Source organism: Pan troglodytes, chromosome 21 (genome assembly GCF_028858775.2).
Source record: "Pan troglodytes isolate AG18354 chromosome 21, NHGRI_mPanTro3-v2.0_pri, whole genome shotgun sequence".
Lineage (NCBI taxonomy): Eukaryota > Metazoa > Chordata > Mammalia > Primates > Hominidae > Pan > Pan troglodytes.
Window position 1 is genome coordinate 21,944,585 of NC_072419.2, and position 26,973 is coordinate 21,971,557.

The 26,973-nt window shown below is 38.2% G+C and overlaps 1 protein-coding gene across 11 annotated transcripts in view; it reads left to right on the forward strand.

Moving 5' to 3' along the window:
- Window positions 1-26,973, forward strand: part of MACROD2 (mono-ADP ribosylhydrolase 2) — a 2,047,165-nt gene that overhangs the window by 1,417,359 nt on the left and 602,833 nt on the right. For all 11 annotated transcript variants that reach the window (XM_024352108.3, XM_063803019.1, XM_063803020.1 and 8 more), the window contains one exon: window positions 7,520-7,550. In XM_024352108.3, the coding sequence (XP_024207876.1) occupies window positions 7,520-7,550 (31 nt within the window). The remainder of the gene's footprint in view (window positions 1-7,519; window positions 7,551-26,973) is intronic.

The window sequence follows — 26,973 nt, forward strand, 5'->3', positions numbered from 1 at the left end:
TAATTACCTCCCAAAGGCTCCACCTCCTAATGCCATCATATTGGGAATTAGGTTTCAGCGTATGGATTTAGGGGATGGACACAACATTGCATTCATACTACTCCCCTCGTGGAGTGTCTTACTCGGTTCAGGATGCATAACAAATTACTATAGACTGTGATTTAAACAACAAGCATTTATTTCTTACAGTTCTGGGAGGCTGGGAATCTAAGATCAGGGTGCCAGCATAGTCAGATTATGGTGAGAGCCCTCTTTCAGGGCTCAAGTTGCAGACAGCCAACTTATCCTTGTATTCTCATGTGGTGGAAAGAAGAGCTAGGTAGCTCTCTGACCTCTAATGTCCTCTAGTGGCACTAATCCCACTCATGAGGCCTCCACCCTCATGACCTAATCACCTCCCAAAGGCCCCACCTCCAAGCACCATCACAGTGGGACCAGAGCTTCACCACGTGAATCTTGTGGGGGACACAAACATTCAGTCTATTGCAGAGGAACTGCAAAATTATATGGTAAAGGGTATGTGTAGAAGGAGGGATGAAGACTTGGGAAAAATGTAAATATCACATTTAAATGGGTAATGTCCATCTGTTTACCACCTCAAAATATCTTTCATACTCCTAGAGTTAGGCATACCATGGTTTGAAAATGCTGAAGTATATACTGCACCCTAGTTAACAGCATGATGGCACAACCCACTCTGCTGATAACCAACATGTAGAGAAAAGAGTGGGGCCAAGCACAGTGGCTCATGCCTGGAATCCTGGCACTTTGGGAGGCCAAGGCAGGAGGATCAGTTGAAGCCAGGAGTTTGACACTAGCCTGGGAAACATAGTGAGACCTCGTCTCTACAAAAAATAAAAACAAATTAGCCAGATGTGGTGATGAATGCCTGTAGTCCCAGCTACTTAGGAGGCTGAGGAGGGAGAATGGCTTGAGCACAGGACTTTGAGGCTGCAGTATGATAGGACTGCACCACTGTACTCCAGCCTGGGCAACAGAGTGAGACCCTGTCTCTGAGAAAAGAAAAAGAAGGGAAAGAATGGTATTCTGAATTTCATTGTTTCTAAGATGCACATGTTCTCATATTCTAACTTATTTGAACTAGGATAACTCTTATATTTGAGGTGTTTTACAATCACACATAGTTGTGATGAAGCTTCTCTGCCTATACACATGCACACTTGGTCATCATTTCTGGCGGATTGGCTGGGCAACTGCCATCCCTTGACTTTCAGCTAACCAACCAATTAGGGGCCGCCTGAGGAGGAGGTATGTGTCTTGACTGTTGTCTGAAACCCTTTGTTGGAAGCTCTGGCATGAAAAAAGAAAGAGCTACCCACAAAACTTTCAGAGAGGGTGGCAGCGGTTTGGAAGAAAAGTGCAGAGCCAACAGTGGGTCAGTCATTAAGGACTGGAGCAACACCATCATTCTTGAGGGTATGAGGATAAAACTGTGGAAAACTCCTATCTATGACTCTGAGTTGAAAAGTGATTCATAAGTACTGGATCCTGAATGTGAGGAAGTTTTAGGAAACAAACAATTTATCTCCTTTTTATCCATGCTGTAGAGGAAGATGTGCTTAAAAATTATCTACATAAATCAACAATAGCAATTTCAATGAGTATGCAATGAAAATCCTAAATGATAAGAAAGCATGTGTTATATTTTAACTGGTGGAGCTTTCTCTTCTTAGTGGTCCACAAAGTAACACAAAATAATGGTGTTTCTTACAATTGACAGCTTGCTTGAGTCAGTGAAATGTGATATATAATTAAAAATACTTAAATGGAAGGTATATCAGGTAGCAGGGTTTTGCTTGCAAATAATGGGAAATCTAACTAAAACTGACTAAACAGTAAGGAATGTGTTGGCTAAGCAATTGAAAAATTCTAGAGGTTAAGAGCACTTTACAGTTAATTTACAACAACAGGTCAATGGTGGTCAATAAACTCTTCATCTTTCTATTCTTGTGGCTATGGAGGGGAAGGTATGCTGCTTATTTAGGTCAGTCAGCCCCTTCCGATGGAGCTGAAGGTGGAGTCATTTCTACCCAGACTGCAAGACTGCTGTGTAAGAGTGGATGGGATGACGATGGATGAGCAAGAGAGAAAGAAATTCCCACTTTGCAAGAATGCCTAAACTGAGAATCCAGGGTCAGAGAGAAGCAAGTGGTAGGGATGATGGCTTAGGGTTTATTGTGTATGTTTTGAGACACTGTTAGGGTCAGAGAAGGCGGAGGTGCATTTCCTTCCTTACTCTTAAATTACTTAGACAGAAAGGGAAGAAATGAAGACGGACTTTCAAGGGAATGGGAGACAGAGTCTACAGCCTTAAGGATTTCAGTGTTTTTGCAAATCTGCTTGATATCAACATGTTGGGCTATAAAAGTATTTCCCACTTGGTGGCCCAACCTATAATTTCACATAAGAAAAAATTCTCCACTCTTAAGTCAAATTTATTTTTATTTTTATGTTTTAAGACACGGTCTCACTCCTGTGGCCCAGGCTGGAGTGTAGTGGTGGAATCATGGCTCACTGCAGCCTCAACATCCTGGGCTCAGGTGATTCTGCCACCTCGGCCTCCTGAGTAGCTGGGACTACAGGCATGTGCCACCATGCCCGGCTAATTTTTTGTATTTTTAGTAGAGGCAGGGTTTCACCATGTTGCCCAGGCTGGTCTCTAACTCCTGCTCTAAAGCGATTTGTCTGCCTCGGCCTCAAATGATTTTTTTTTTTGTTTTTTTTTTGTCTTCCTAGAATTTCTGATGGCTGGGTGCTCAGGCCTGATTAGCATGGAGACATATTGCTCCTGAAGTTTGCTGAAAGGAGAATCTGGAGGCTCACAAATTTGGTTGCTAATGTCATTCTCCAAATTCTAGAGGTGATTGCTGAGTTATGTGCAACACCTGGCATGGGTTTTGGTACAATTTATCATTCCTCCATAGGATAGTATTTGCATGGAAGGTGGTTATATTAAATGCAGCTTTGAAATAAAGAAATCTCATGCTACTCACTTCTGATGGCCCCATCAGAAGTTTATTATGGCAGAGAACACAAACTATGTGCTGCAAAAGTTGTTAGTTTGCTTGTTCACTTGCTCTTTCTCAATCTCTCTCTCCCTGTCTCTCTCTGTCTGTCTGTCTCTCTCTCTCTCTGAGTAATAAAAAATGATTAATGGAGTAGGCTTAGTTTAGACGAATTCTGTGCAAAGTTATTTTACATAAAATGAATTTTTTTCCACAATACTCTATTTCCATCTCTGCTTTATCATTGCCTTTTTGTTTGAATTAATGCAATAATATTACCAAAGTCATCCTCCATTACACTACCATTTGCTCTCACATTCAAGGCAACGATGTCACTTCCAGATGAAACTATTTGTCCTTGTTAAAACAGACAAGGCAGTTGGTACATTCAGACTCAATTACTAAGTTGCATGATTGATTCCAAGATAGAACTGAGAGCTAAGGCAAATGAAACTTGTCATTAACTGTGCAGTATGTTTTTCTTCTGCTAGATCTGATAGGAGAAAGATTCACATAGCTGGATCTAAGAGGGAAGCGAAAGGGAGTTAGCCCAGATCAGTTCCCAGAAAACAGACTCTAAGACAGAGTTTAGAATGCTAGATGTTTATTAAGGAGTGCCCTTAAATTAGTACCTGGGGAAGAGAGAGAGAGGAAGCAGGAGTAGGCTGAAGGAGAAGGTGAGCTGGATGTAGACCCAGTGATGGACCCTACAGACACAGTGAGGAACTCTGAAGCTGGAAGGACCCTTCAGTGTTGTACTGATGAGCCAAGGTGGCCAGGCCTTATACCACTTTATTGATCAGTTACGGGTGTGAACTGTCCTGAGCAGGAGCATGATTCTGGGTGAGGTGGCTTTTTATAGCTGAGGCAGTCCTTGAAAATGTTGATAGTTGAAGGCTGTCTGCTGGGTTCTAGGTCCTAGACTCCAGGTCAGTGATTCTCAACAAGGGGTGATTTTTTCCCCCTGGGAACATTTGACAATGTCTAGAAATATTTCTGATTAGCACAACTGGAGAGATGCTACTGATATCTAGCTGGTAGCATCCAGGGGTGCTGCTAAACTTACCACAATGCACATACCCTCCAAGAACAAAGAATTATCTGGTCCAAAATATCAATAGTGCTGAGGTTGGGAAGCCTTGCTCTGGAGCAACAGAACCTGGTGGACATCACAGCATCCATGCCAGGAGTCATCACTAATCAAGATATTACTACTTCTCAGACACAATGCTCATGTTCTTTATTTCTCTTACTCCTTCTACAAACCCTTTGAGGCAGGCCTCAGAGTTTCCATTTACTAAAGAAAAAAGCAGTGCTCAGAGTAGTTCAGTAAACTGACCCACGTTATGAATTGGAAGGACACCAAGATGTGAATTAAAGTGGGCCATCTTGTTGAAAACATTTTGCTATCTTCTGGCTTTCCCTTTGAAAGAGTTCAGAACATACAACCCAAAAATATGCCCCTCTAGCACATTGACTATTTTGAGTCAAAGGCACGTAAAAAAAGGGCAGGTGCAAGAAGAACACTCTTGCAGTCCTTTTTAAAAGCAGGAGATAAAATTTCAACGTGAAATATATCCTCCCTGTACTAGAAGAAAAGTGTCATTCTTATCATCAAGGATGGGAAGTTGAGGTCACTGGAAATCTGTCCAAACACACCTCGTTAAACTAACTCTTGTCTTTCTTATCACTTCACCCAATTAACTACCCTAGCCCAAGCCCCTTTACCTTGTCACATCTTCATAATCTACTACTCTTTGTCCAATTTAGTATATGTGTTTAACTTTAACTGCGTCTTTCAGTCATCATTTTCTTATGAAGCCTCCAATGCCACATACAACTTGAATTAAATACATTTGTATTGTATTTTTTTTCTTGTTGATCTGTCTTGTGTCAATTTAATTATCAGCCACAACTGAAAAACTCTAAGAAGGTAGAGGTAAAATCTTGCCCTCCCTACACCTTGAGGGCTCAATGCAGAGGTTCTCAAACATTTTTTTTTCTCTCCAGACATGAGATACATGATGCTCACATGTTCAGTTTGCTCCCATGGAATTCCTGGGGCTCAAGCTGTAAACTCACTTTTATCCTGCTTAAAAGGTACAGTGGAACATGACTGGCATGGCACAAATATGGGGATGAATCTGAATCCTCTCTGATTTGTATTTTTAAGTAGACTGTTCCTGAACTCTGAGTCCTTTCTAATCGTAACAAATATATAGTAAGCTTGCAGTTGATTTTCATACGGAGAGTAACACCTATTGATAGTGTTGGTGAATGCCTGTAAAGAGACTACATCACTTTCAGAATTTGTGTTACACTGTTGCTTCATGATCTGTATCACTGAATGATTAAGTCATTTAAGAACATTCTTCAGATGTTATTGGCACCTCAAGAACCGTCAGAATCAAAGCATTGACTCATAAATTTAATTTAAAAAGAGCAGCTACTATGTTCCACAAACTGTTCTACTTTCTCATTATAAACAGCAGAATTTACTATTAATAGTAAAGGCTTCCACAGGAGCAGAAAAAAGCATATATCATTTTACAGACATACAGTTGAGCTTAACAAAGTCAATTTGTACTCTCTCTGAAACAAAATCACATAAATTTTGACGTTTTTAATAGAGCATCATGCAAAGGGAATAAACAAACATAGGCTATGCAATAGTGTTAATAGAAATAAAAGGCAGTACACATTTAGCCAAAAGATATAAACAAAAAGGACTTAGATCTTTTATTATTATTGACCTCAATAGTAATGTTAGTTATTATGGTCCATAGCAGCTGCAGTTTTTAGATTCTAGCATAGTGCCAGTAACTTAAAAAAAAATTCTGTCATTAATTCCAACAGCACATTTCTTTTTTCACTTTTTATTTTATAGATTTAGGGGGTACAAGTGCACTGTTGTTACATGAATATACTGTGTAATGGTGAAGACTAGGCTTTTAGTGTAACCGTCACTCTAACAGTGTACATATACTGTACCCTTCAGGTAGTTTCTCACCCCTTGCCTCCTTCCACCTTTCTGAGTCTTCAATGCATTATTCTACTCTCTATGTCCATGTGTACTCATTTTTTAGCTACCACTAAAATGAGAACATGCAGTATTTGTCTTTCTGTGACTGAGTTATTTCACTTAAAATAATGGTCTCTAGTTCCATCTATATTGCTGCAAAACACATGATTTCATTCTTTTTTGTGGCTGAGTAGTATTCCACCTACCATCTTTTCTTTATCCAGTTCTCCACTGATGGACACTTAGGTTGACTCCATATTGTTACTATTGTGAATTTGTATTGTATTTTTTTTCTTGTTATAGATAGCACTGTGATAAATGTAGGAATAGAGGTTTTTAAAAAAAATAATAATTTCTTTTCCTTTGAGGAGATACTGAGCAGTGAGATTGTTGGATGGAATGGTAGTTCTGTCTTTAGTTCTTTGAGAAATCTCCGTGCTGTTTTCTGTAGAGGTTGTACTAATTTACATTCCCACCAATAGTCCACAACACATTTCTGTATGGTGGGCATTATCTTCCTTTTACAATTGAAAAATACAGACCAGAAAGAGTAAAACAACTTGGTTGAATTTACACAGAAATCCCTTGGCAGAGAAAGTTGCCATACCCAGACCACTTTCTATAGCTAGAAAGCCTAATTTAGAGTAAAATGTACATTTATATTTGTCAATTCATTTTTTTTCAATCAAATTCTCTGAACACTGCTAAGCAAAATATGGCATAAGCAGTACTATGCTGGTAAATGTTTAAAGACTGGCTGTCAAAAAAGGGGTATATATTATATAAGATTCTTTTAAATTGTACTGACATAAAGAACATGTAGCACACAATTTACATATAATAATAAATAATACATGTAATACTCTTTATTATACATTCTAAATAGTTTTTTGATTTTCACAGAATGCTTTTGTTGAATTTTACCTAAAATGTGTATCAATAGCCAGTCTGTGGTTTTAACTGTCCCACAATATGGGTCATGAATGTTAATTGATGTTTTCAGATTTTAAGCAACTGATGTGACATCAGGTACCATGGAGCTGGAAAGAGAGACTTGTGTAGTATTTTACCATACACATACGACAGACACACATAATCTCAAGAGCACAGGTAATAGTCAAATGTGCAATTAGAGAGGGATGAGTTCTGACTATTGGTTATCTGTGTTTTGATATAATTTATTTCATTGTAGGTTTATATAATTTAATTTCTTAATAATAACTTTAACAATTGCCTCACAAGATTCCTGAAAACTTAGCAGTTGGTTCTTGTGAGCTGATGTAACTGCTGATAGGGAACAGTTACCAGTTAATCAAATATCCCCATTTCCAGTGTCCCCTACTCCAACTCATAGCTCTGAATATGTAAGTAGAGGGCATCCCATTATCAAACAAAATAGAAGTTGAGAAAGATGATGTTGAGTAGAGTTGTTTCTTTAATATTCATTGTTATTTTTGTGGTTTATTCACAGGCATTTCCCTGCATCTCAACAGGCATTTATGGTAAGTGATACAGCTTTTGATGATGTTTGTATTTCTTTATTTTGCTGTTAAATGCAGAGATTCAGTGAAAAAATAAGAGGTTCTCTGATGAATATATTTTGCTGTGATTTAGAGACTAAAAATGCTCGTCAAATCCCATTAAAGAATGTCATGAGGCTATTCAGATTCTTTTGGGTTCTTGAATTTGGTTATATCGGGTATCACATGAAATTATTTGATACATTGTGGCTTGATGTCTTTTGTTAAACAAAAAATTTGGTTCCAGTAGGATTGACTTCTAATATTGCTTTGTTTAATGAAATCAAATTTCTTCTCAGTAGAAAGCATAATGTACATAGAGTTTAGCAGTATCATTATTTTGTTGCTATTTACAAAATAATAGAAAAATTAAAATGCATACGTATGCATATATCTGTGTTTTCAAATTTTAAAAAAGTCCAAAGAAGTGACTTTTACTAAATATGAAGAATTTTAATAAACTGCAATTTTTTTTTCTGCTTAGTGATGGATTGTTTTAAGTAGTGAATGCTTCACTTACAGATGGAAGCAAAATGTTTTTTAATCACTTGCTTTCACTAGCCTAAAGCTCTCTAAATATTCTTCCACCTACCTACAAGAACGTTTTTTATACTTTTTTTCAGACCATTAATAAGTCTGTTTTATAATGTTAAAGATTTTCTGATCTAAGTAAAATAGATTACATTCTTTCTGAACTTAAACTTCTCACATGGAAGCTGTCAGCTGAAGCACAAAATATGTAAAAATCTAACATATATGTATATATTTTAAATTCATTATTACAATGAAGGACTACCTAGATTGATGTCAAAGGTAGGAGCTTTACTTTTTTTCTTCATCTGGTATTTCTTTTGAAGTTCTTGAGCAAAATAAAATGAGAAATGTAGGCCTGAACCAAATTAAGTGGGAAAGGATTTTGTCACACTATTTAAAAATTTAAGGTTTCCTCCTTCAATTTAAGCCTTCTTCCTCTCCAGATTCCCCTACAGCCTGTCTTTGTGGAAACAGGATGAGCACTGGGCTGGAGGGGGCTAAACTAGACCATCTGCACAATTATCCCCATCATGGCCATTCTTTCTGCCTCACAAATGCCCAATAACAAACCTTAAATACTTGCTTAAAGGAAGTATTATGTACAAAGTTATGCCTGGCAAATACCCTAACTCTTTATTTCGCCTTATGTAGAGTCAAACCAAACTTCATTGCAGAAATGGTTTTTATTATGAAAATGTTCTTTCATTGCAATCTTGATTTTCCTTGCCAAAAAAACAAACAAAAACCTAATGCCTACACCAATACTATATACATCATTTTCTATGTTTATTACCTTGTCAGAGAGTTGAAGTATGTTTTACTTCTGAGAATCTTATGGTAATGTGTTAAGAGCTTCAAAAAGGGAATTGATGTAATATATATGGTATACTATAAGTAGGGGGGTGGTGGGAAAGGAAAACAGAAAAGCAAAAGAAAATAGGGAAGGACCATAAAATTAGAGGCTCCAATATGATCATTTCAATAGATGCAGAAAAAGCAGTTGATAAAATCCAGCATCCTTTATGATAAAAACCCTCAACAAAATAGGCATAGAAGGGACTTACATTAAAGTAATAAAAGCCATATATGACAAACCAACAACCAGCATCATACTGAATGGGGAAAAGTTAAAAGCATTCCCCGTGAGAACTGGAACAAGACAAGGATGCCCATTTTCACCACTTGTTTTCAACATAGCACTGGAAATTTTAGCCAGAGCAATCAGACGAGAGAAAGAAATAAAAGGCATCCAAGTCAAAAAAGCAGAAGTTAGACTGTTGCTGTTCTCTATAATATGATCATTTACCTAGAAAACCCTAAAACTCACACAAAAAGCTCCTCAATCTGATAAACGAATTCAGGAAAGTCTCAGGATACCAAATCCATGTACAGAAATCAGTAGCACTGCTATAAACCAACAACAACCAAGTTGAGAATCAAATCAGGAACTCAATCCCTTTCACAAGAGCTGCAAAAAAAAAAAAAAAAAAAAAAGATAAAATATTTAGGATTATACTTAACCAAGGAGGTGAAACATCTCTACAAGACAAACTATGAAACACTGCTGAAAGTACTCAGAGATGACACAAACAAATGGAAATATATCCCATGCTCATGGATGGGTGGAATCAGTATTGTGAAAATGACCACACTTCCTACGGATTCCCATCAAAATACCATCATCATTCTTCACAGAACTAGGAAAAAAAAGCTGAAAATTCATATGGAACCAAAAAAACAGCCTGCATAGCCAAAGTAATATTAAGCAAAAAAAAAATCTGGAGGCATGACATTACTCAACTTCAAATTATACTGCAGGTCTATAACTAACAAAACAGCGTGGTACTCCTATAAAGCAGGCACATAGACCAACAGAACAGAATAAAGAATCCAGATATAAAGCCAAATACTTACAGCAAACTGATCTTCAACAAAGCATACAAAAACATAAATTGGGGAAAGGATATCCTATTCAATAAATGGTGCTGGGAAACCTGGCAAGCCACAAGTAGAATGAAACTAGATCCTCATTTCTCACCTCACACAAAAATCAACTCAAGATGGAGCAAAGACTTAAATCTAAGACCTGAAACCATACAAATTCTGGAAGAAAACTCTTCTAGACACTGGCTTAGGCAAAGAATTCATGACTAAGACCTCAAAAGCGGATGCAACAAAAACAAAAATAAATAATTGGGACCTAAATTAACTAAAAAGCTTCTGCACAGCAAAATAAATAATCAGCAAGCAGACAATCCACAGAGTGGGAGAAAATATTTGCAAACTATGCATCTGACCAAGAACAAATACCCAGAATCTATAAGGAACTCAAACATATCAGCAAGAAAAAAAAATCCCATAAAAAATGGGCAAAGGACATAGACAATTCTCAAAAGAAGATATGCAAACAGCCAACAAACATATGAAAAAATGCTCAACATCACTAATTATCAGGGAAATGCAAGTTAAAACCATGATGAGATACCACCTTACTCCTGCAAGAATGTCCATAATTAAAAAGTCAAAAAACAATAGATGTTGGGGTGGATGTGGTGGAAAGGGAACACATTTACACTGCTGGCGGGAATGTAAATTAGTACAACCATTATGGAAAATGGTATGGAGATTCCTTAAAGAGCTCAAAATAGAACTACTATTCCATCCAGCAATCCACTACTGAGTAATTATCCAGAGGAAAAGAAGTTGTTATATGAAAAAGACACTTGCACATGCAAGTTTATAGCAGCACAATTCACAATTGCAAAGATATGGAACCGACCTAAATGCCCATCAACCAATGAGTAGATAAAGAAAATGTTGTATGTATATACCCCATGGAATACTACTCAGCCATGAAAAGGAATGAAATAATGTCTTTTGCAGCAATGTGGATGGAGCTGGAGGCCATTATTCTAAGTGAAGTAACTTAGAAATGGGAAGCCAAGTATTGTATGTTCTCGCTTTGATGTTAGAACTAAGCTATGAGGATGCAAAGGCATAAGAATGATATCATGGACTTTGGCGACTTGAGGGTGACGGGTGGGAGGGGTTTGAGGGATGTAAAACTGTCTATTGGATGCAGTGTACACTGCTTGGGTGACAGGTATGCCAGTATCTCAGAAGTTACCCCAAAGGATTTATGCATGTAACCAAAAACCACATGTACCCCCAAAAATGTTGAAATAAAAATACAGTTTAAAAAAGTTTAAAAAGGCATTTTACTTAATCATTATAATACAAAAAAGCAGAAGAAAACACATTTTCCAATACAGTAGCCATAACTTAAAAATATTCAAGTATCTCATGAGATCTATGGTATATTTATGTATCTATAATTCATTAACAATTCATCTTTCACTTAATAATAATATTTATTTGTTCCACACACAATGTAATAATTTAAACACACACACAAAAGAATTGTTAGATCATATTATGTGGACATGTTTAACTGTATTGTGAAATACCAAACTGTTTTCTAAAGTGATTGAATCAATTTGTACTCCTACCCACTCTACCCACTCCATTTGAAGATCACCATGTTCCCTGTCCTCCCCAGTGTTTGGTATTGCCAGTCTCTAAAATTGTTGCCAATTTACTGAGTGTGAAATGTTATCCCATTGTGGTTTAAATTTGCATTTTCTTGATTATTAATAAAGTAAACTTTTTAAATATCAAAAACAAAAGAGTCTCCAGAGTGGACAGTAAGAACTAACTAAAATCTAGAGTGGATCATGGTCCATTTTAATCTGTGAAGAATAGGGATTTCACCCTAGAGAGAGTAATGTGGTTCAAAATATAATAACTGATTCAGTACACCATTGTGGCGAATGGGAGGGAAATAGTGAAGATTGTCAGGCGTGGCATTAATAGTGTGAGTCACATTAGCTGGCTTGGAGGGCTGTCACCAGGCAAGTTTAGTCATTTTCACAACGCTAGGTCAAAGAAAATACTTCTTCAGTCCTGGCTACTTGTCTCTTTCCCCTCTGTTTTTTGGTAAATTTAAAAGTGAGACTGATATACACAAAGGTTGCCTGCCATATTGCTTTTGGTTAGTCCCCCTGGGGTTGAAACCTAACTTTCCTTTTAGCTTCATAACCTTCTGTTTCAGTAACTTTAGATTGCTATGTGTCTGTGGTTTATAGACCATTCAGCATTATGCAACTTGAAAATTACTTCATATGTCCTGCATTAGTCTGTTTTCATGCTGCCGATAAAGAAATACCTGAGACTCCGCAATTCACAAAAGAAAGAGGTAATTGGACTCACAGTTCCACATGGCTGGGGAGGCCTCACAATCATGGTGGAAGGCAAGGAAGAGCAAGTCACGTCTTACATGGATGGCAGCAGACAGAAAGAGAGCTTGTGCAGAGAAACTCCTCTTTTCAAAACCATCACATCTCATGAGACCCATTCACTATCACAACAACGGCAAAGGGAAGACCCACCCACATGATTCACTCATCTCCCGCTTAGTCCCTCCCACAATATGTGGGAATTATGGGAGCTACAAGAGGAGATTTGGGTGGGGACACAGAGCCAAACCATACCATTTATGGTTTATAGACCATTCAGCATTATGCAACTTGAAAATTATTTCATATGTCCCTGGTGAAGTTACAGCTTTCTTAGTCCTTGCTTCTTTCCCAGGATCTGTGTATTACAGACTAGTTTTCTTGCTCTTATTTGAAGCCCTACTCCTCCTTCATTAACCAGATAAGTTTTCTTTCATCTTTTTTTATTAGGGTTTGAGGTAATATTCTATTTAAAGAAAGTGGTCCATAGCTGAAAAGAAAAATTTTACAAAGCAAACACAACTCCCAACATTTTTGTAAGTCATACTAGAATGGAGGTAGAGAAGGTTTTTAGAATCATTTCCTGGTGGCACTCTTTTTCTTTCTTGTTCCATATTCCAAATCTCACTAGAATTGTTTTTCTAAAATACCACTTTGTGCATGCTTCCCATCTGCCCAGGAGCCTTTGCTCATATTCTATTGCTTGTAGATTGATGTTCACTCCTCCTAGCCTGAACAATGGGCACTTTCTATATCTCCGTAAACCAGTGCTTTCAAAATGTGTGAGAGGGAGGGAAATTGGTGTGCTAAGGATGTAAATTGGTGTGCTAAGAAATTTATATATGCCTTTTCCTTTGCATCTTTAAAAGGGGGATTTAATTTGCGGCAGCTCTTAAAGTTATTTGATGATAGAAACTAGTATATCCTCAACCTTTCTCTGGACTATGTTTTCTTCAGAATATAGTTTGAGAAATTTCTTGGTACCCATTCATCATGGTTATATCTTCTGTGACCCACATGTACATGATCTGATGAATATAAGAACTTGCCATTGCACAGTGAGGTCCAATCTTGGGTCCCTTCCTGAAACTTACTCCTTAACACCTCTTCCCCAATGCACACACACCAAATTCGCACATACCATCGCCACCAGTGTTGTCTATCTCATGCCCCAAACAGAAACATGCCAAGCACATTTAAGCAGACTGAAACATTTTTAAAAAGTTTTATTTTAGGTTTGGGGGTACATGTGAAGGTTTGTCACATAGGTGAACTTGTGACACAAGGGTTTGCTGTACAGATTAGTTCATCACCCAGATATTGAGCCCAGTGCCCATTACCTTTTTCTGCTCCCCTCCTTCCTCTCACCCTCCACCCTCGAGTAGACCCCAGAATCTGTAGTTCCCTTCTTTGTGTTCATGAGTTCTCATTATTTAGCTTTCACTTATAAGTGAGAACATACACTATTTGGTTTTCTTTTCCTCTGTTAGTTTGCTAAGGATAATAGCTTCCAGCTGCATCCGTATTCCTGCAAAAGACATAATCCCCTTTTTTTTTTATGGCTGCATGGTATTCCATGGTGTATATGTACCACATTTCCTTTATCCACTCTGTCACTGATGGGCATTTAGGTTGATTTCATGTCTTTGCTATTGTGAATAGTGCTGCAATGAACAGTCACATGCATGTGTCTGTATAGTGGAACGTTTTATATTCCAACAAAAATTAGCCATGGTAGTGGGCATCTATAATCCCAGCTACTCAGGAAGCTGAAGCAGGAGGATTGCTGGAACCCGGGAGGTGGAAGTTGCAGTGAGCCAAGATCACACCATTGCACTCCAGCCTGGGCAAGAAGAACAAAACTCCATTAAAAAAAAAAGAATGATTTATATTCCTCTGGGTATATAACTAGTAATAGAATTGCTAGGTCAAGTGATAGTTCTGCTTTGAGCTCTTTGAGGAATCGCCATACTACTTTCCACAATGGTTGAACTAATTCACACTCCGACCAACAGTGTGTAAGTGTTCCCTTTTCTCTGCAACCTTGCCAGCATCAGTTATTTTTTGACTTTTTAAGAATAGCCATTCTGACTGGTGTGAGATGGTATCTCACCGTGGTTTTGATTTGCATTTGTCTAATGATGAGTGCATTGAGCTTTTTTTCATTGACTTGTTGGCCACATGTATGTCTTCTTTTGAGAAGTGTCTGTTCATGTCCTTTGCCCACTTTATAATGGGGTTGTTCGTTTATCTCATGTAAATTTGTTTAACAGGCTGAAACTTGATCTGCAGGAAGTCTTCCTTAGGTATGCCAACCCTTGGTGGTCATTATACTTTCTGAAATTTTTTAGCATTTGTGTCAGGACAATTATCAACTGCTTCCTCATGTTGCTCCATAGATTTCTGTTTATATATTCTGTGCTCACAGCCAGTTTGGAATTTAAAGAGCAGGAATTCACTTCTGCATATCCTTTGCACACCCAGTGCCTAGCAAAGCACTGTGTCTCTAGGAGAAGCTCAGCAAATATTTGGTTCATGACAGCAGTGATTGTAATCCAAATTGTTGCCTAACTGAAGATATAGAAATCAGAATTCTTGATTGGCAAAATAACAGGTAAAAAAAGCTACCCAGTTGGTATTTTCTTAATGGGCAAACATTTCTATTCTAGGAAAAACAAATGTGTTTTTAAAAGGCATTCTCAAGCTGGAAGTTTGTATTTGTAGGTATGGCAGTGTCCACCCTGTCAAGGTAAAATGGAAACTCAAGAACTTATTCAGTTAGAGAGCCAAACTAAATACAGCATTTTACTTCAGTTAAAATAGAACCCCTTTGTGGTTTATTACAGCCCATGGAACAATGGTCACTCAGGAACATACAGGTCAGCTGGCCATCCAGGAGGCCCTGTTCTGACTTCTCCCAATGTACCCCAGACCCAGCCCATCTCTCCAGTAGCTGCAATTTCTCACACACCTGTTTGCTTTGGAGTTACCTTCACTTTTAGATTTATGCCCCAAAAGTCCACTGTAATCCTAGTTCTGCTATAACGAAATTTTGAGGATGGCAGAGCTACCTTTCAAATGGATTTTGTTATTTAATCACTGAGATTATTTTATAACAGGATAATTTCAAGAGTGAGCATACCCATTTCCTGGAAACTCGGACCTCAGCATCACACTCACAGTGTGTCTGGAGGACCTGGCCAGGCGCCAGTACTTTGGGGGTGCTCAGGACCCTGGCAGCTCTCCTAGCTTTCTCTCCCTCTGCAGCCCTATAGCCACAAACCATCAATTGCAGTGAAACCACCTGAGCCTTTTTGTAAGGCACAGCCTGAGGAATATCCTCCATGTGATTAACCTGATTTAAGGAGGAGACAGGATGAGAGCAGACACTGCCTTCTTTGAAGTTCCCCTGGAAGAGGCCAGACTTTTCCACTCTGACATTCAGTGAGCACTGTTGCTACTCCAACGTGATGTTTCCAGGATGGTTCCACAGGGCACCAGACCACCTGCTTACACTCAGGATGAAAAGCCTCGTTTGGTCAAATACCAAAGAAAGCCCTGTGCTACTTTTGGAAAAATAGATCCAGATGAGGCTTTCAGGGCTTGAAATCCCTAGATTCCTGTTAAAATTTTGCACTGGCCTCTAAAGCAGTCTCTAAACAGATCTGAACCTTCCTGATGGACATTTCAGATCTCATGCATGCTTTCTGCCCTTTGAGCCCTATTTGGACACTCTAATACTAATAAGTTTAACAAAAGAGGCTAGACATAATACATGGCAATGGAATTTTTACTGAGAAGTGAATGGCAAAAATGATTTTAGTCAATTTTATGAGAGTCAATATAGTTAACAGAAATCGACTCCTGGCTGAAAACTGTATTCCGTGAGTACTTAAAAATTTGGAAAATATTTTCCCTGGAAAAAAAGAAAAACTTTGAAGTTTGCTTTCCAGGTATGACGTGGCATATGTAGAGAGGAAGGAATTTCAGACATTGAGTTATTGGCTGTAAATGTGACGAAAAATTGAAGTGCAGCATAGCTTAGCTGAAGCAGCTCTCGTGTTTATCCAATACAGTTTTGTTATCAACATGGAGTGCCTGTTTCTATCAGATCACCTGGTCTCTTTCTGCTATCCACCACATGCTGGCAGGCTGCAACTTTCTAATTGAATCCCTCATTTGCATTCAAGTTTGCTCTGCTTCTAACTGGTAAAAAGGAGACCAGCGCAATGTTATGTTAACCTTATATCTACTTGGCAAATATTTTTATCAGTGCATCTGTCTAGATTCACAGACATGACTTGGAAAAAAATTAGGACATTCTCCAATGGCAATGCCAAGGGCATGCCCTTCATCAGCTTTAAATGCTGACAGATTTGAGAAGGTGTGACAATCATTGCTGTGCATATTTACAGAGGAAGGAAGAGTTCTCTTATGTAATGCATTGGGAACCAGAGCAAAACTGACAAAATTATGCACCCCTTCCTTTTATCCCCCTAATGGCTCTCCTCCTTCCTTTGGCTTTTTTCTCTTCCCTTTGATATTTCCATTTGCTTTAAAAACTTACTCTCAGGTGGTCTAATGATGACTCTTTTCACTGTCATAAAATCTCTGCTCTGGCAACCTAAGTTTTTTATCTTGTCAAATTATTCCCACTGTAAGAAATGTTATCATTCTTGGCAAAGCAAAGTAACATTAGAATCAGTGTAACTTACTTCCCTTGGGAAAATGCAGTGCTGGGGCCAAGCCCATCTGTATCATAGCTCATTTGAATATCACTTTATGAGCTAACACTTTTGAGACAGTGGAGAGACAACTTGACAGACAGCAAAATTCTGGCTATTCAATTGTTTCTAACCCTGAGTGTCTATCATTTGGACAGACAAGTTTAGCTAACATTCTCATTCACAGAAACATTGATACATACATCCCAGAAAATATGGTACAGACTCCTCTCGTGCTCTCCATACCCTACCTACGTCTTTAATATTAAAATGACATCAAACTAAGAACCCAAAGGACTAACTTCACTCTGGAAAGTAGTCTCAAGTGACAAACTACAAAATATGCTAGTTCAGTGTACATAAAAATGGCAGTGAAACCCATGGGCAGGATTCCTCTAGGGGACCTGACAAAAGAGATGAAAATCCTGGAAACTTAGTTTTTCTGGAATGCAGAGGCAGTGAGAAACCAGTGTCAGTCTTCCTGATGTTCTGTTCCAGATGAACAATTTTGGGACTTAATTAAAAGATTAAGTGTTTGACTATGCAATATATGCATGGAAGAAACTTGTATGTGGGCCCTCTAATTATATAAAAATAAATAATTAAAAAAGAAAACAAAAATTAAAAATAATTAAGTGATTCAAAAAGTAATAAAGATCACAACTGTCTGACTGTTTCTGGGGTTTGGATGTGCACTCCCTTGTAGTTGTGTCAAGGTAAAAGTGATCGAAGCCTGGAAGGCATCACTGAATTCCCACCCACCACTTCCTCAGATGTATCACTTATTGTTATGCTGTAATTTTTAAAAAATGATTTTCTGAATAGACGAAACATTGAAACAGTAAGCCTTTTAAGGAAATAGAAACTATGCTAGGAAATTACAGAGCCAATCCATTGAGCAGTAACTCTGCGAATATCTTTCAGGTACCTTGAAAAATAGGAGCACTATTAAGAAGCTCCTTCTAAAGAACTGTTTTGGAGGGTTGAAGAATTGTCCACACTTGGACTTTGATCACTGAAATAATTTCTACGTCCTTGCTTGTTTTTCTCATCTAGTCTTGAATGACATTCCTTTTCCTTGCTCCTTGTACATACTTGTGTCTAAAGGGTAAACGTAAATAAACATAGCCCTCTTCAAAAAGAACTTCAAAAATAATTTGACAGGTCTTAGAGAAGTCAAATGTGTTTAGCTCCTTAGGACAATGACTTTTATGTCAAATCCTTTTTGGTCAATGATACTCTTTTAAAAATGTATTGTGAAATGTATGTGAACAAGACCGTATTAGTTAGGGTAAAGTTAAACTGTTCTAACAAAAAGACTCCGAAATAGACTGGCTTATTGAATATCATGTTTATTTACCACTCTGCTAACAGGAAGCATTCTGCTTGTGGAGGATTTGTTCCACTCTGTCATTCAAGGAGCCAGGAATCTACCACGGTGTCAATGCCTTCCCGAAGGTATTGGTCTCATTTACTTACCTGCCCTGGTGCTGGCAAAAGATGTGTATATGGCAAGCACACCCTCTATCTAATGGTCCCTCTACTCGAAGTAGCATTCATCACTTCTACTCACCTTCCATTTAAGAGAAATTGGTCTTGTGACCAATGTCTGCAAAGGAGGTTGGAAAATTTAGTCTAGCTTGGGGTCTACACATCTGACTACAATTCTATTACATGGAAAGAAGGGAATATCACATTTTGATGGACTTCCAGATATTTACCACCCAAAGAGAAAAGAAAAACAAATTAAATCAACAGGTTGCTCGTAGATAAATTAGTTTAGGGGCAGTGTCAGCCACCCATAATGGGTACTTGCTTTGCAATAATATTTGGTAATTTTGATAGCATATACTTTATTAAAATGTCTTTATAATGCTGAGTGCTTACAAATTTGAAAGTATGAAATTTTTAAGGCATAAGGACAGTGATCTATCTTTAGTTGTCAGACACTATATTTAGATATTTAGACCTCACCTCAATTGTTTACATTTTTTGGTACCAAAACTCCTTGCAAAATTTTCAGATACATCAGTGGAAACTAAAATCAATACATTGAGAATGAATACATAATTGCATTATTTATTACATTCTAATTCTGGCCCATTTCCATAGAAATCCTTGGAGGCATCAATCGCAATTTGTTTCTGCAACACTCTAAGGCTGTGGGGCCACAGTCATCCATAAACATACCAGGAGTCCTGAGCAGATATGGATTTACATACTGTGTACCTAGGAACTCTGGGGAAATGTGAGTTTAGGGCAGAGTCTGATCATAGTTGAGTGGAAATATTACAGAGAAAGAGAGAGAAAATGATAATATGAATATGAATCTAAATCTCCTGGGTAGTCAAAGGAAGTCTCCTTAGAATCTTTAGAGCTGAAGATAATAGTTCATACCTGTTTCCCATTTCAGCCATGAACAACAGGGAGAGTTTCCTACAAGTGACTGCAAATTGAACTGAAATTAACAAAATCGACATGAAATTGCCTCACTTTGTACTTTATTGACCTGACTTCATTTCTAAATGTTTTAAGTGAATCCAGTTTTACCAAAATGTTCCTAGATCTTCTTAAGCAATTGCATTTTTGGTAAAATGCACTTTCCCTTTACTTGAGATTTCCATTCTGGTAATTGTGACTTAGCTTATGAAACTGGGCTCTAAGTTCTGTCACTGTTATATTCCAGCACCTAGCTCAGAGCAGGATGCAGAGTAAATCTTAATAAATATCTGTTTCATGGCTAAAAAATACATAAGCAGCTCTCCAATGTAAGGAGGCTACTGGCCTGTTCTGTCCACTCTAGAGACCATACTCTGGATTCAATAATTACTGAGTCTATGACACCCTGGTTTCTATTTTTTTACTTACTCTAAGGAATGATTTCATTCAGATTTTAAGACGATAACAGGAGAGTCAGTTAATAAAAATAGAGCCTAATCTTTTAGATGTGGTTAATTTTTAAAGCGGTTTTATTAAACTGTAATTCACAGAGTTGCACAACCACCATCATAATCTATGTTCATCATGCCCAAAAGAAATCCCACATTAGCTGTCACTCCGTCCCCTCTCTCTCAACCTTGGGCAACTGCTAATCTACACTTGGTCTCTATAGATTTGCCTATTTTGGGTATTTCATGTAAATGGAATCATAAACTATGTAATCTTTTGTGACTACTTTCCTTCATGTAGCAAAATATATTCAAAGTTCGTCCATGTCATAGCATCTGTAATTAATCTCTTTTTATTAGTGTTCCTTTCTATCAATGTTCCACATTTTGTCTGTTCATTCAGGATATTTGCACTGTTTCTACTTTTTGGCTGTTGTGAACGATGTTTAGATGCAGTTCATTTAAGCATAATTACATCGCTAAATATACGCACTATAAATGTAAAACAGTGGTGTTCTGTAGTTAATTTTTAGTCTTCCTTGCTGTTTCCATTCTTTGGTCCCCTAGTTTCTCTCAGGCCTCTCCAAAGCTACTTTTGCTTGATGGCTCTGGTGTCCTGCTGGCCTATGCAGTGATGTAGGTTTCTTGAAACATGGTCTGTATCTCTGTGTGTAGTCAGTCTGTACACATCGCCTCAGAGTTCTCTTAGAGTACCAAAGAACATCGTGGAAGGAGAGCATGTATCAAAGTGGCTTTGGGCATGGATTTCAGGCTCCGATAGATCTAGGTTCAAATTCTGAGTCTCTTATTAGCTGTGTGGCCTCATGCAAATTGCTTAATCTTCCTAGGCCTTAATAACCTCAATTCTAAAATGAGGTTAATAATGGTATAATTATTGAGGTTTTTTAATATGAGGTTAATAATGTAAAATGAGGTTAATAATGAAGTTCATATAGGTAATAATGCCTATATCATGGAATCGTTGCGAAGATTAAATTAGATAATGCATTAAAATGCTTATCATAGTATCAGATATATAAACACAAACATTTAACAATTATTATTACTATTATTTTTAATAGTAACATTATTCTTGTAACTACTGCTGTCATTATTGCCCTGCCACTAGATTCTGAGTTCTTTTAGGGCAGGGACTTTGATTATTTTGTTCACTGCTATCACTTAGATTCTAGAACTCTGTCTATACTATTGAACAAATACTTCACTATTTGAAGAAGGCTTTACTTTTGTTCTGGATGATACCAGTCAGTGGTCCCTTATCATGAGAGCCACCTTGCTTTCTGTTTGCTTGAATTTGCTGCTTTTATGAAATCCAGGTGTCTCATCTCAGCCACCTCTGAGTCCTGTGGTATAGCCTGTGAGTTCAGCTGTCTGGAAATGAAGTCTGTTTGTAACATTATCATACCACGCTTTATACATAACCACTGTAGCCAATTGTTTAAAAAATAGTCAACTTGCTTAAGCACTTCCAAGCTCCCTAAAATTTAACTAAGTCCTAAGAATAAAAAGGAAACATTTTGTTTTGACTGTAAATAAATACAAGCTTTCCATAAGAGAGAGAGAGAGAGTAATTATAGTTATTTGTGGTCTGAAATGTGAAGTTATGTGTTGTAAGACAGCAGATTCTTACGGACAAAACCAAATCATGTTTCTGTACATAGATTTTAAATGCTTCCTTCCAACCCAGGGGACCCAGGGGAGTAGATAACAGTTGCCACTTAGCTTACAGAGGGAAAAAGTCCAATGCTTGCGTTTCGTTGGCCCAAAATATCCGGAAAGCTTGCACAGTTTTTCATTTCTAAGGTCATAGGCTCTTGGAACTGAAAGGCATTTTGGAAATCATACTTGTCCTAGATCCTTATTTTCCTGGCTGGGAAAAATGAGACCCAGAGTTGCTGAGTGACTTGCCTAGCAACATCCAACTAGTTCATATCAGAACCAAGACCAATGCCCTGTCCAGCCAATAGGGTGAAATAGCAAGGGGAGAGGTCTGGGAATCAGACAATCATGAACCCCAGGATGGTCCACTTGCTGACCTCTTCTTTGAACTGTAGTTCCAAGCTTCCTCATATGTTAGATGGGAACAGCATTAATATACACCTTCTGCTATTAGAAGAAAAGAAAGGATTTGAATTGAGGCTCTTCCAGAACTGAGTAGAGTCCCAAAGATTTGTGTCAATAAATGTCATGATGGCAATACTTTCTCTAGGTCCCCATTCTCTCCTCTGTGTCTTCGTCTACCCAAACTGCTGCTTCTAGCCAAATCCTGTTTGTATGGACTACCCCACCTTCAGCCATTGGGTTCATCATCAGTGACTTCTGAAGACTGAGTTAATATAGAAAATACCTGCACACCCATCCTTCTATGCATCATATCATTGTTTCTTCCTCTTTATCATGAAAAATCCTTTATAGTTTAAGGTGATGCATCTGTATCCTCAGGGTACCAAGGCATAGACAGCCTGTGCAAGGGAGGATTTTTGTTCTTGTTGAAATAAAACATTATATTCTAAAGCAGAGGCGTTTTGCAACCTCATTCTTAAAACAAAATGCTTAACATTATTCACTAGTTAAGTAATTTTATGGCCCTCCCCCAATAAATCTTGTACATGAACCCTCAGGAAAGTGCACATCCCGTGGTTTATGGTGCCTCTGGCACACTGCCAACACCACAGTTTGAAAAGCCAGGCATTCAACCAACCTTGTGAATGCCAGCCCTTGCATATAATTACAGGAACCTGTGAAAATGATCACCAGCAGCTCAGGGGCTCCAAGCTTCCGCAAATTCTGAATCCCTTAGCAAGCCGGAAAGATCTGCCGGCGCTGCCGTAGGGAAAGGTTAGCATCCTAAATTATGGCCTTTCAATTTTTTTTTCAACTTTGCAAATATTTTATCTTCTCATCCTTAGTGAAAAAGATAGAAGTGCACAGTTGCTGTTTTCCCATGCTGTTTATAGAAGGAAAGGAGGTCTCATCAGCTTTTTCCATCCTTCATAAAACAATGAAAATGTGCCTCATGGCCAGGATAAAACAGTGATATGCATCGAGTGATCCAGGAAATGTAAAAATACTTGACTTGAAAGGCTTTTTAAAGATATCACTGCACATGTTAAAGGCAGTGGCAGTACTGGGACCTAAGAGTGTGTGTGTGTGTGTGTGTGTGTGTGTGTGTGTGTGTGTGTGTGTGTGTGTTGTATAGGAAGTATCCCAGTGCAGTTCTTCTCCCTACAGGCCTCACTCCCAACTACCTGTCCAGCCTAGGAAGAGGTAAAAAATAGGAATTGTGGTGAGCATGGGAAGGTGGTGAAGGAGACGAGCAACAAGAGACAGAAATGCCAAGAAGCTAAAGCAAGCCGGCTGCAAGCTATGGCAGGGCAACCATTCCTGGGCAGGCAGAGCCTGGCTAGCAGAGGAGCTGGGGCCTGCAGATTGGTCTGTGCCTTTGCTTTCCTGCTGTTTCCACTTCGTGTTCTTTGCCTCCTCTTCACACTACCAACTCCTTCCACTTCACACATTCTATCTCAAGTGAGACAGTGCCCATCTCAAAGGGGCCACAGTGTTAGAGCTGCTAAAAGCAACTAGGTAAGTGGGAAGATGGGGTTCCCTTATTTTCCTATCAGGCTCTCCAGCCCCAGGGCTGCCATGGCCACTTCTCCAGCCCCCATCTCACTTCCTACCCTAGGCCTGCCATAATCTCCACCCAGCTTTCTTTCCAGGAGTGAAGTCCAGTGTCCAATCGAGTTGCCATGCTGGACAAACTGACCTTGACCTTTTCTATCCCAGTGTGTTATCTTGTCTCTAGCAGTAGCCATCCTTAGGAAACCCCAGGAAATGCTATGTTTGCTTAGGACACTGGAAACATGGGGTAAAATCAATGAAGCTGTTTTGTGTTCTGCCGCGGGGTGAAGCAGGAAAGAAATCTAATGGGGGAGTGACTCATGGTAAGAGATAGTGGCCCTGTCTCTCATGCTATTAGAAGGTACCAAAGAGGTGAATAGAGACTGGTTCAGGCCTGTGTAAAGCCCAAGTATTTATCCTTGTAAGAGGCCATGACATTTTTCCTCCAGTTCCCCACCCTAGAACCTACACTCTTCTAATCCCCATCCCATCTCTGCCTCCCCTTTCCTTGGAATACAATGTTACAGGCTATGGAATTCACCATTAGTAATGTCGAGTTGTGGAATTTCCATTCCTTCTGCTTGGAAGGTAGAAGGCAGGAGAGTTCCCTAGGAGTGGAGATGAGATTCTAGAAGCCCAATCCAAAATTCCAAGCACATTTTTCTTAGGATGAAGACTACCAGCATGGCTTTCAAGCCCTAGAGTGGTCTTACCTTCTGCCTGACTCTCTTTCAGTCTGTTCTAGCAGGCATTTTCTCTGCTGTTTGCATCCTCAGCCTGCAGAACTCTTACTGCCCATCTTCAGCTGGTTAATGGTGGTTAACAAGCAGGGCCCCTGGAGGGATGCTTTTCCTGGTGTCCCTGAGCAGATCAAACCTCCTTATTACCAGCTCTCATGGTGTTACATGGCTGTCCTTCATAGCCCTTAATACAATCAAAGCTTTATATTTATTAGGGTGATTATTTTATCAATGTCAGTGTCTGGTTTTCCTCACCCTTATGTCCCCTGCTCCCAGCACAGTGTTTGACAAATGGTAGAGAGTCAGTAAAATCTTGTTAAATAAATGCATACATGTTCCTGTAAAAAAAGAAGCACTATGGTCTATCTTCATTATAAATTAAGTCACTTTTGGGCTTGTCCTGACAACAAAATTATAATGCACAGTATTATCTTGTGAGAATATGAATTATAAGTTTCAAATAATCAAGGGGGAACAAACAGTTTTTAACATGAACAACATGTAAGTTAGAGTTCTTATATTTAATTCTAGGGATACGTTTATCTTCTTTTCTTATAGGACATACAACCAAATAAGTGTTTTGTCTTACTATAAAGATCCAGGATTTTGATGTTTGCATTGATTATCCTTACAGTCATCCTAGGCTAACAGTTCTGCAAATGGTCATCTTTTCTCTTAGGGACCATCCCTAAGACCTTGAATAACTCAGAGCAGATAATCTAACTGTCTAATGATCACTGAGATCATTTATGCATCAGTATTTATCAATAAAAAATAAACCCTTTGAGGTTCTAATTGATTTTTTTATTCCCATCCCCAAAATGGCAGCTCATTAGTGTCTAGTCACCAGAAAACTGGGGACCATGTGGCATCCCTGTCCCCTCACCATCTAATATGGCACCTGTTCCATGGAACATACTGAATAAATACTCATGGCATTGAAATGAATCACACCTGTTCCTCACTGAGCCTTGGCTAATAATTGATCAGAGAGTTCATGATCACCACCCATCCTTGAGAGGGCTCCTATTAAAAACAGCAGCAACAACGACATATGACTAGAGCATCTGAAGGCTTATGTAGCACTGACATTAACAAGGATAATAGGAGCTTGAGGGGCATTTTTAAAAGGAGTGCTTTTAATTATTAAAGTGAGATATGCATATGCTAAAAAACAGTAAAGCAATATAAAAAGTCATCAAATGGTAAAAATATCTTCCCAATTAAAAATGCCAGTATCCCTCTTAAGAGGCAGCCACTGTTGAGTTTCTTATGCATTTTCCAAAAAAAAAATATTCACTTCATATATAAGCCTATAAATATAACCAAATTTTCAGTCTTTTTATTTTCATGGTTTCCAACTTAGAAAGGCCTTCTATTTCAAGATTATTTTTAAAAATTAACCCAGGTTTCTTCTAGTGATCTAGTAACATTTTAAACATGCACAGAGGCTGGACATGGTGTCTCATGCCCGTAATCCCAGCACTTTGGGAGGCCAAGGTGGGCGGATCACCTGAGGTCAGGAGTTTGAGACCAGCCTGACCAACATAGTGAAAACCCGTCTCTACTAAAAATACAAAAATTAGCTGGGCATGGTGGCATATGCCTATAGTCTCAGCTACTCAGGAGGCTGAGGCAGGAGAATTGCTTGAACCTGGGAGGCAGAGGTTTCAGTGAGAGCAAAGATTGCGCCACTGCACTCCAACCTGGGTGACAGAGTGAGACTTCGTCTCAAAAAATAAATAAACATATAAAAATAAAATAAACACACACAACAGATATTAAGCCATTTATGTATATATGCATATATACACACACATATACAGGTATACATAGATATCACACATATATACCTGTATGTCTATACAAGCATACATATACATTATATACACTGTATATTATATATAGTATGTTTACTTGTCTGTGTGTATACACATACCTATAGTGAAGTATATACCTAAACTACTAAATGAGAAATTTTATATATATTATAAAAAGTTATAAACGCATGCTCTTACCTATGTATATTGGTTTGAAGAAAAATATAAAATACTTAAAAAAGATTTTAGGGGTATACATAACTTTAAAGAAACATATAATTACTGCCCGTTTCTTTCCCAAATGATACCTATTTTTATAAATTTTTTTAGACTCAATAATTATAAGGTAATTTTTTGTTATTACCTTTTATTTATAGAGATATATATTATAGTTTTAAATGTTTATATGTACACACGTATTATATACAATAAAAAATGTATTACCTATTTTGTGTGTATATTTTTGTGTATGAATGTGAGAGAATGTGGTGTGTGTGTTTCTATATGTCAAACAGTTTTAATATAGTCTCCAGGCAGATTTTAGGACTTTATGACTTTCTTTTTTAACCTTCTTTCTATGGAATAATTGTGTTCATTGTTTCATCTATTTGTTGCAAAATAGCGACAATGAGTTTTCTCCCACTGACTAAAACCAGACCTGTTCCACCCATTCCCACCCCACAAATGAGCAAGTCATGTAACATGAGAATAAATTAATAGTGAAGCCCTTTGACAGTTGTACCTCAGGTCCTTCTCATGTGCAAT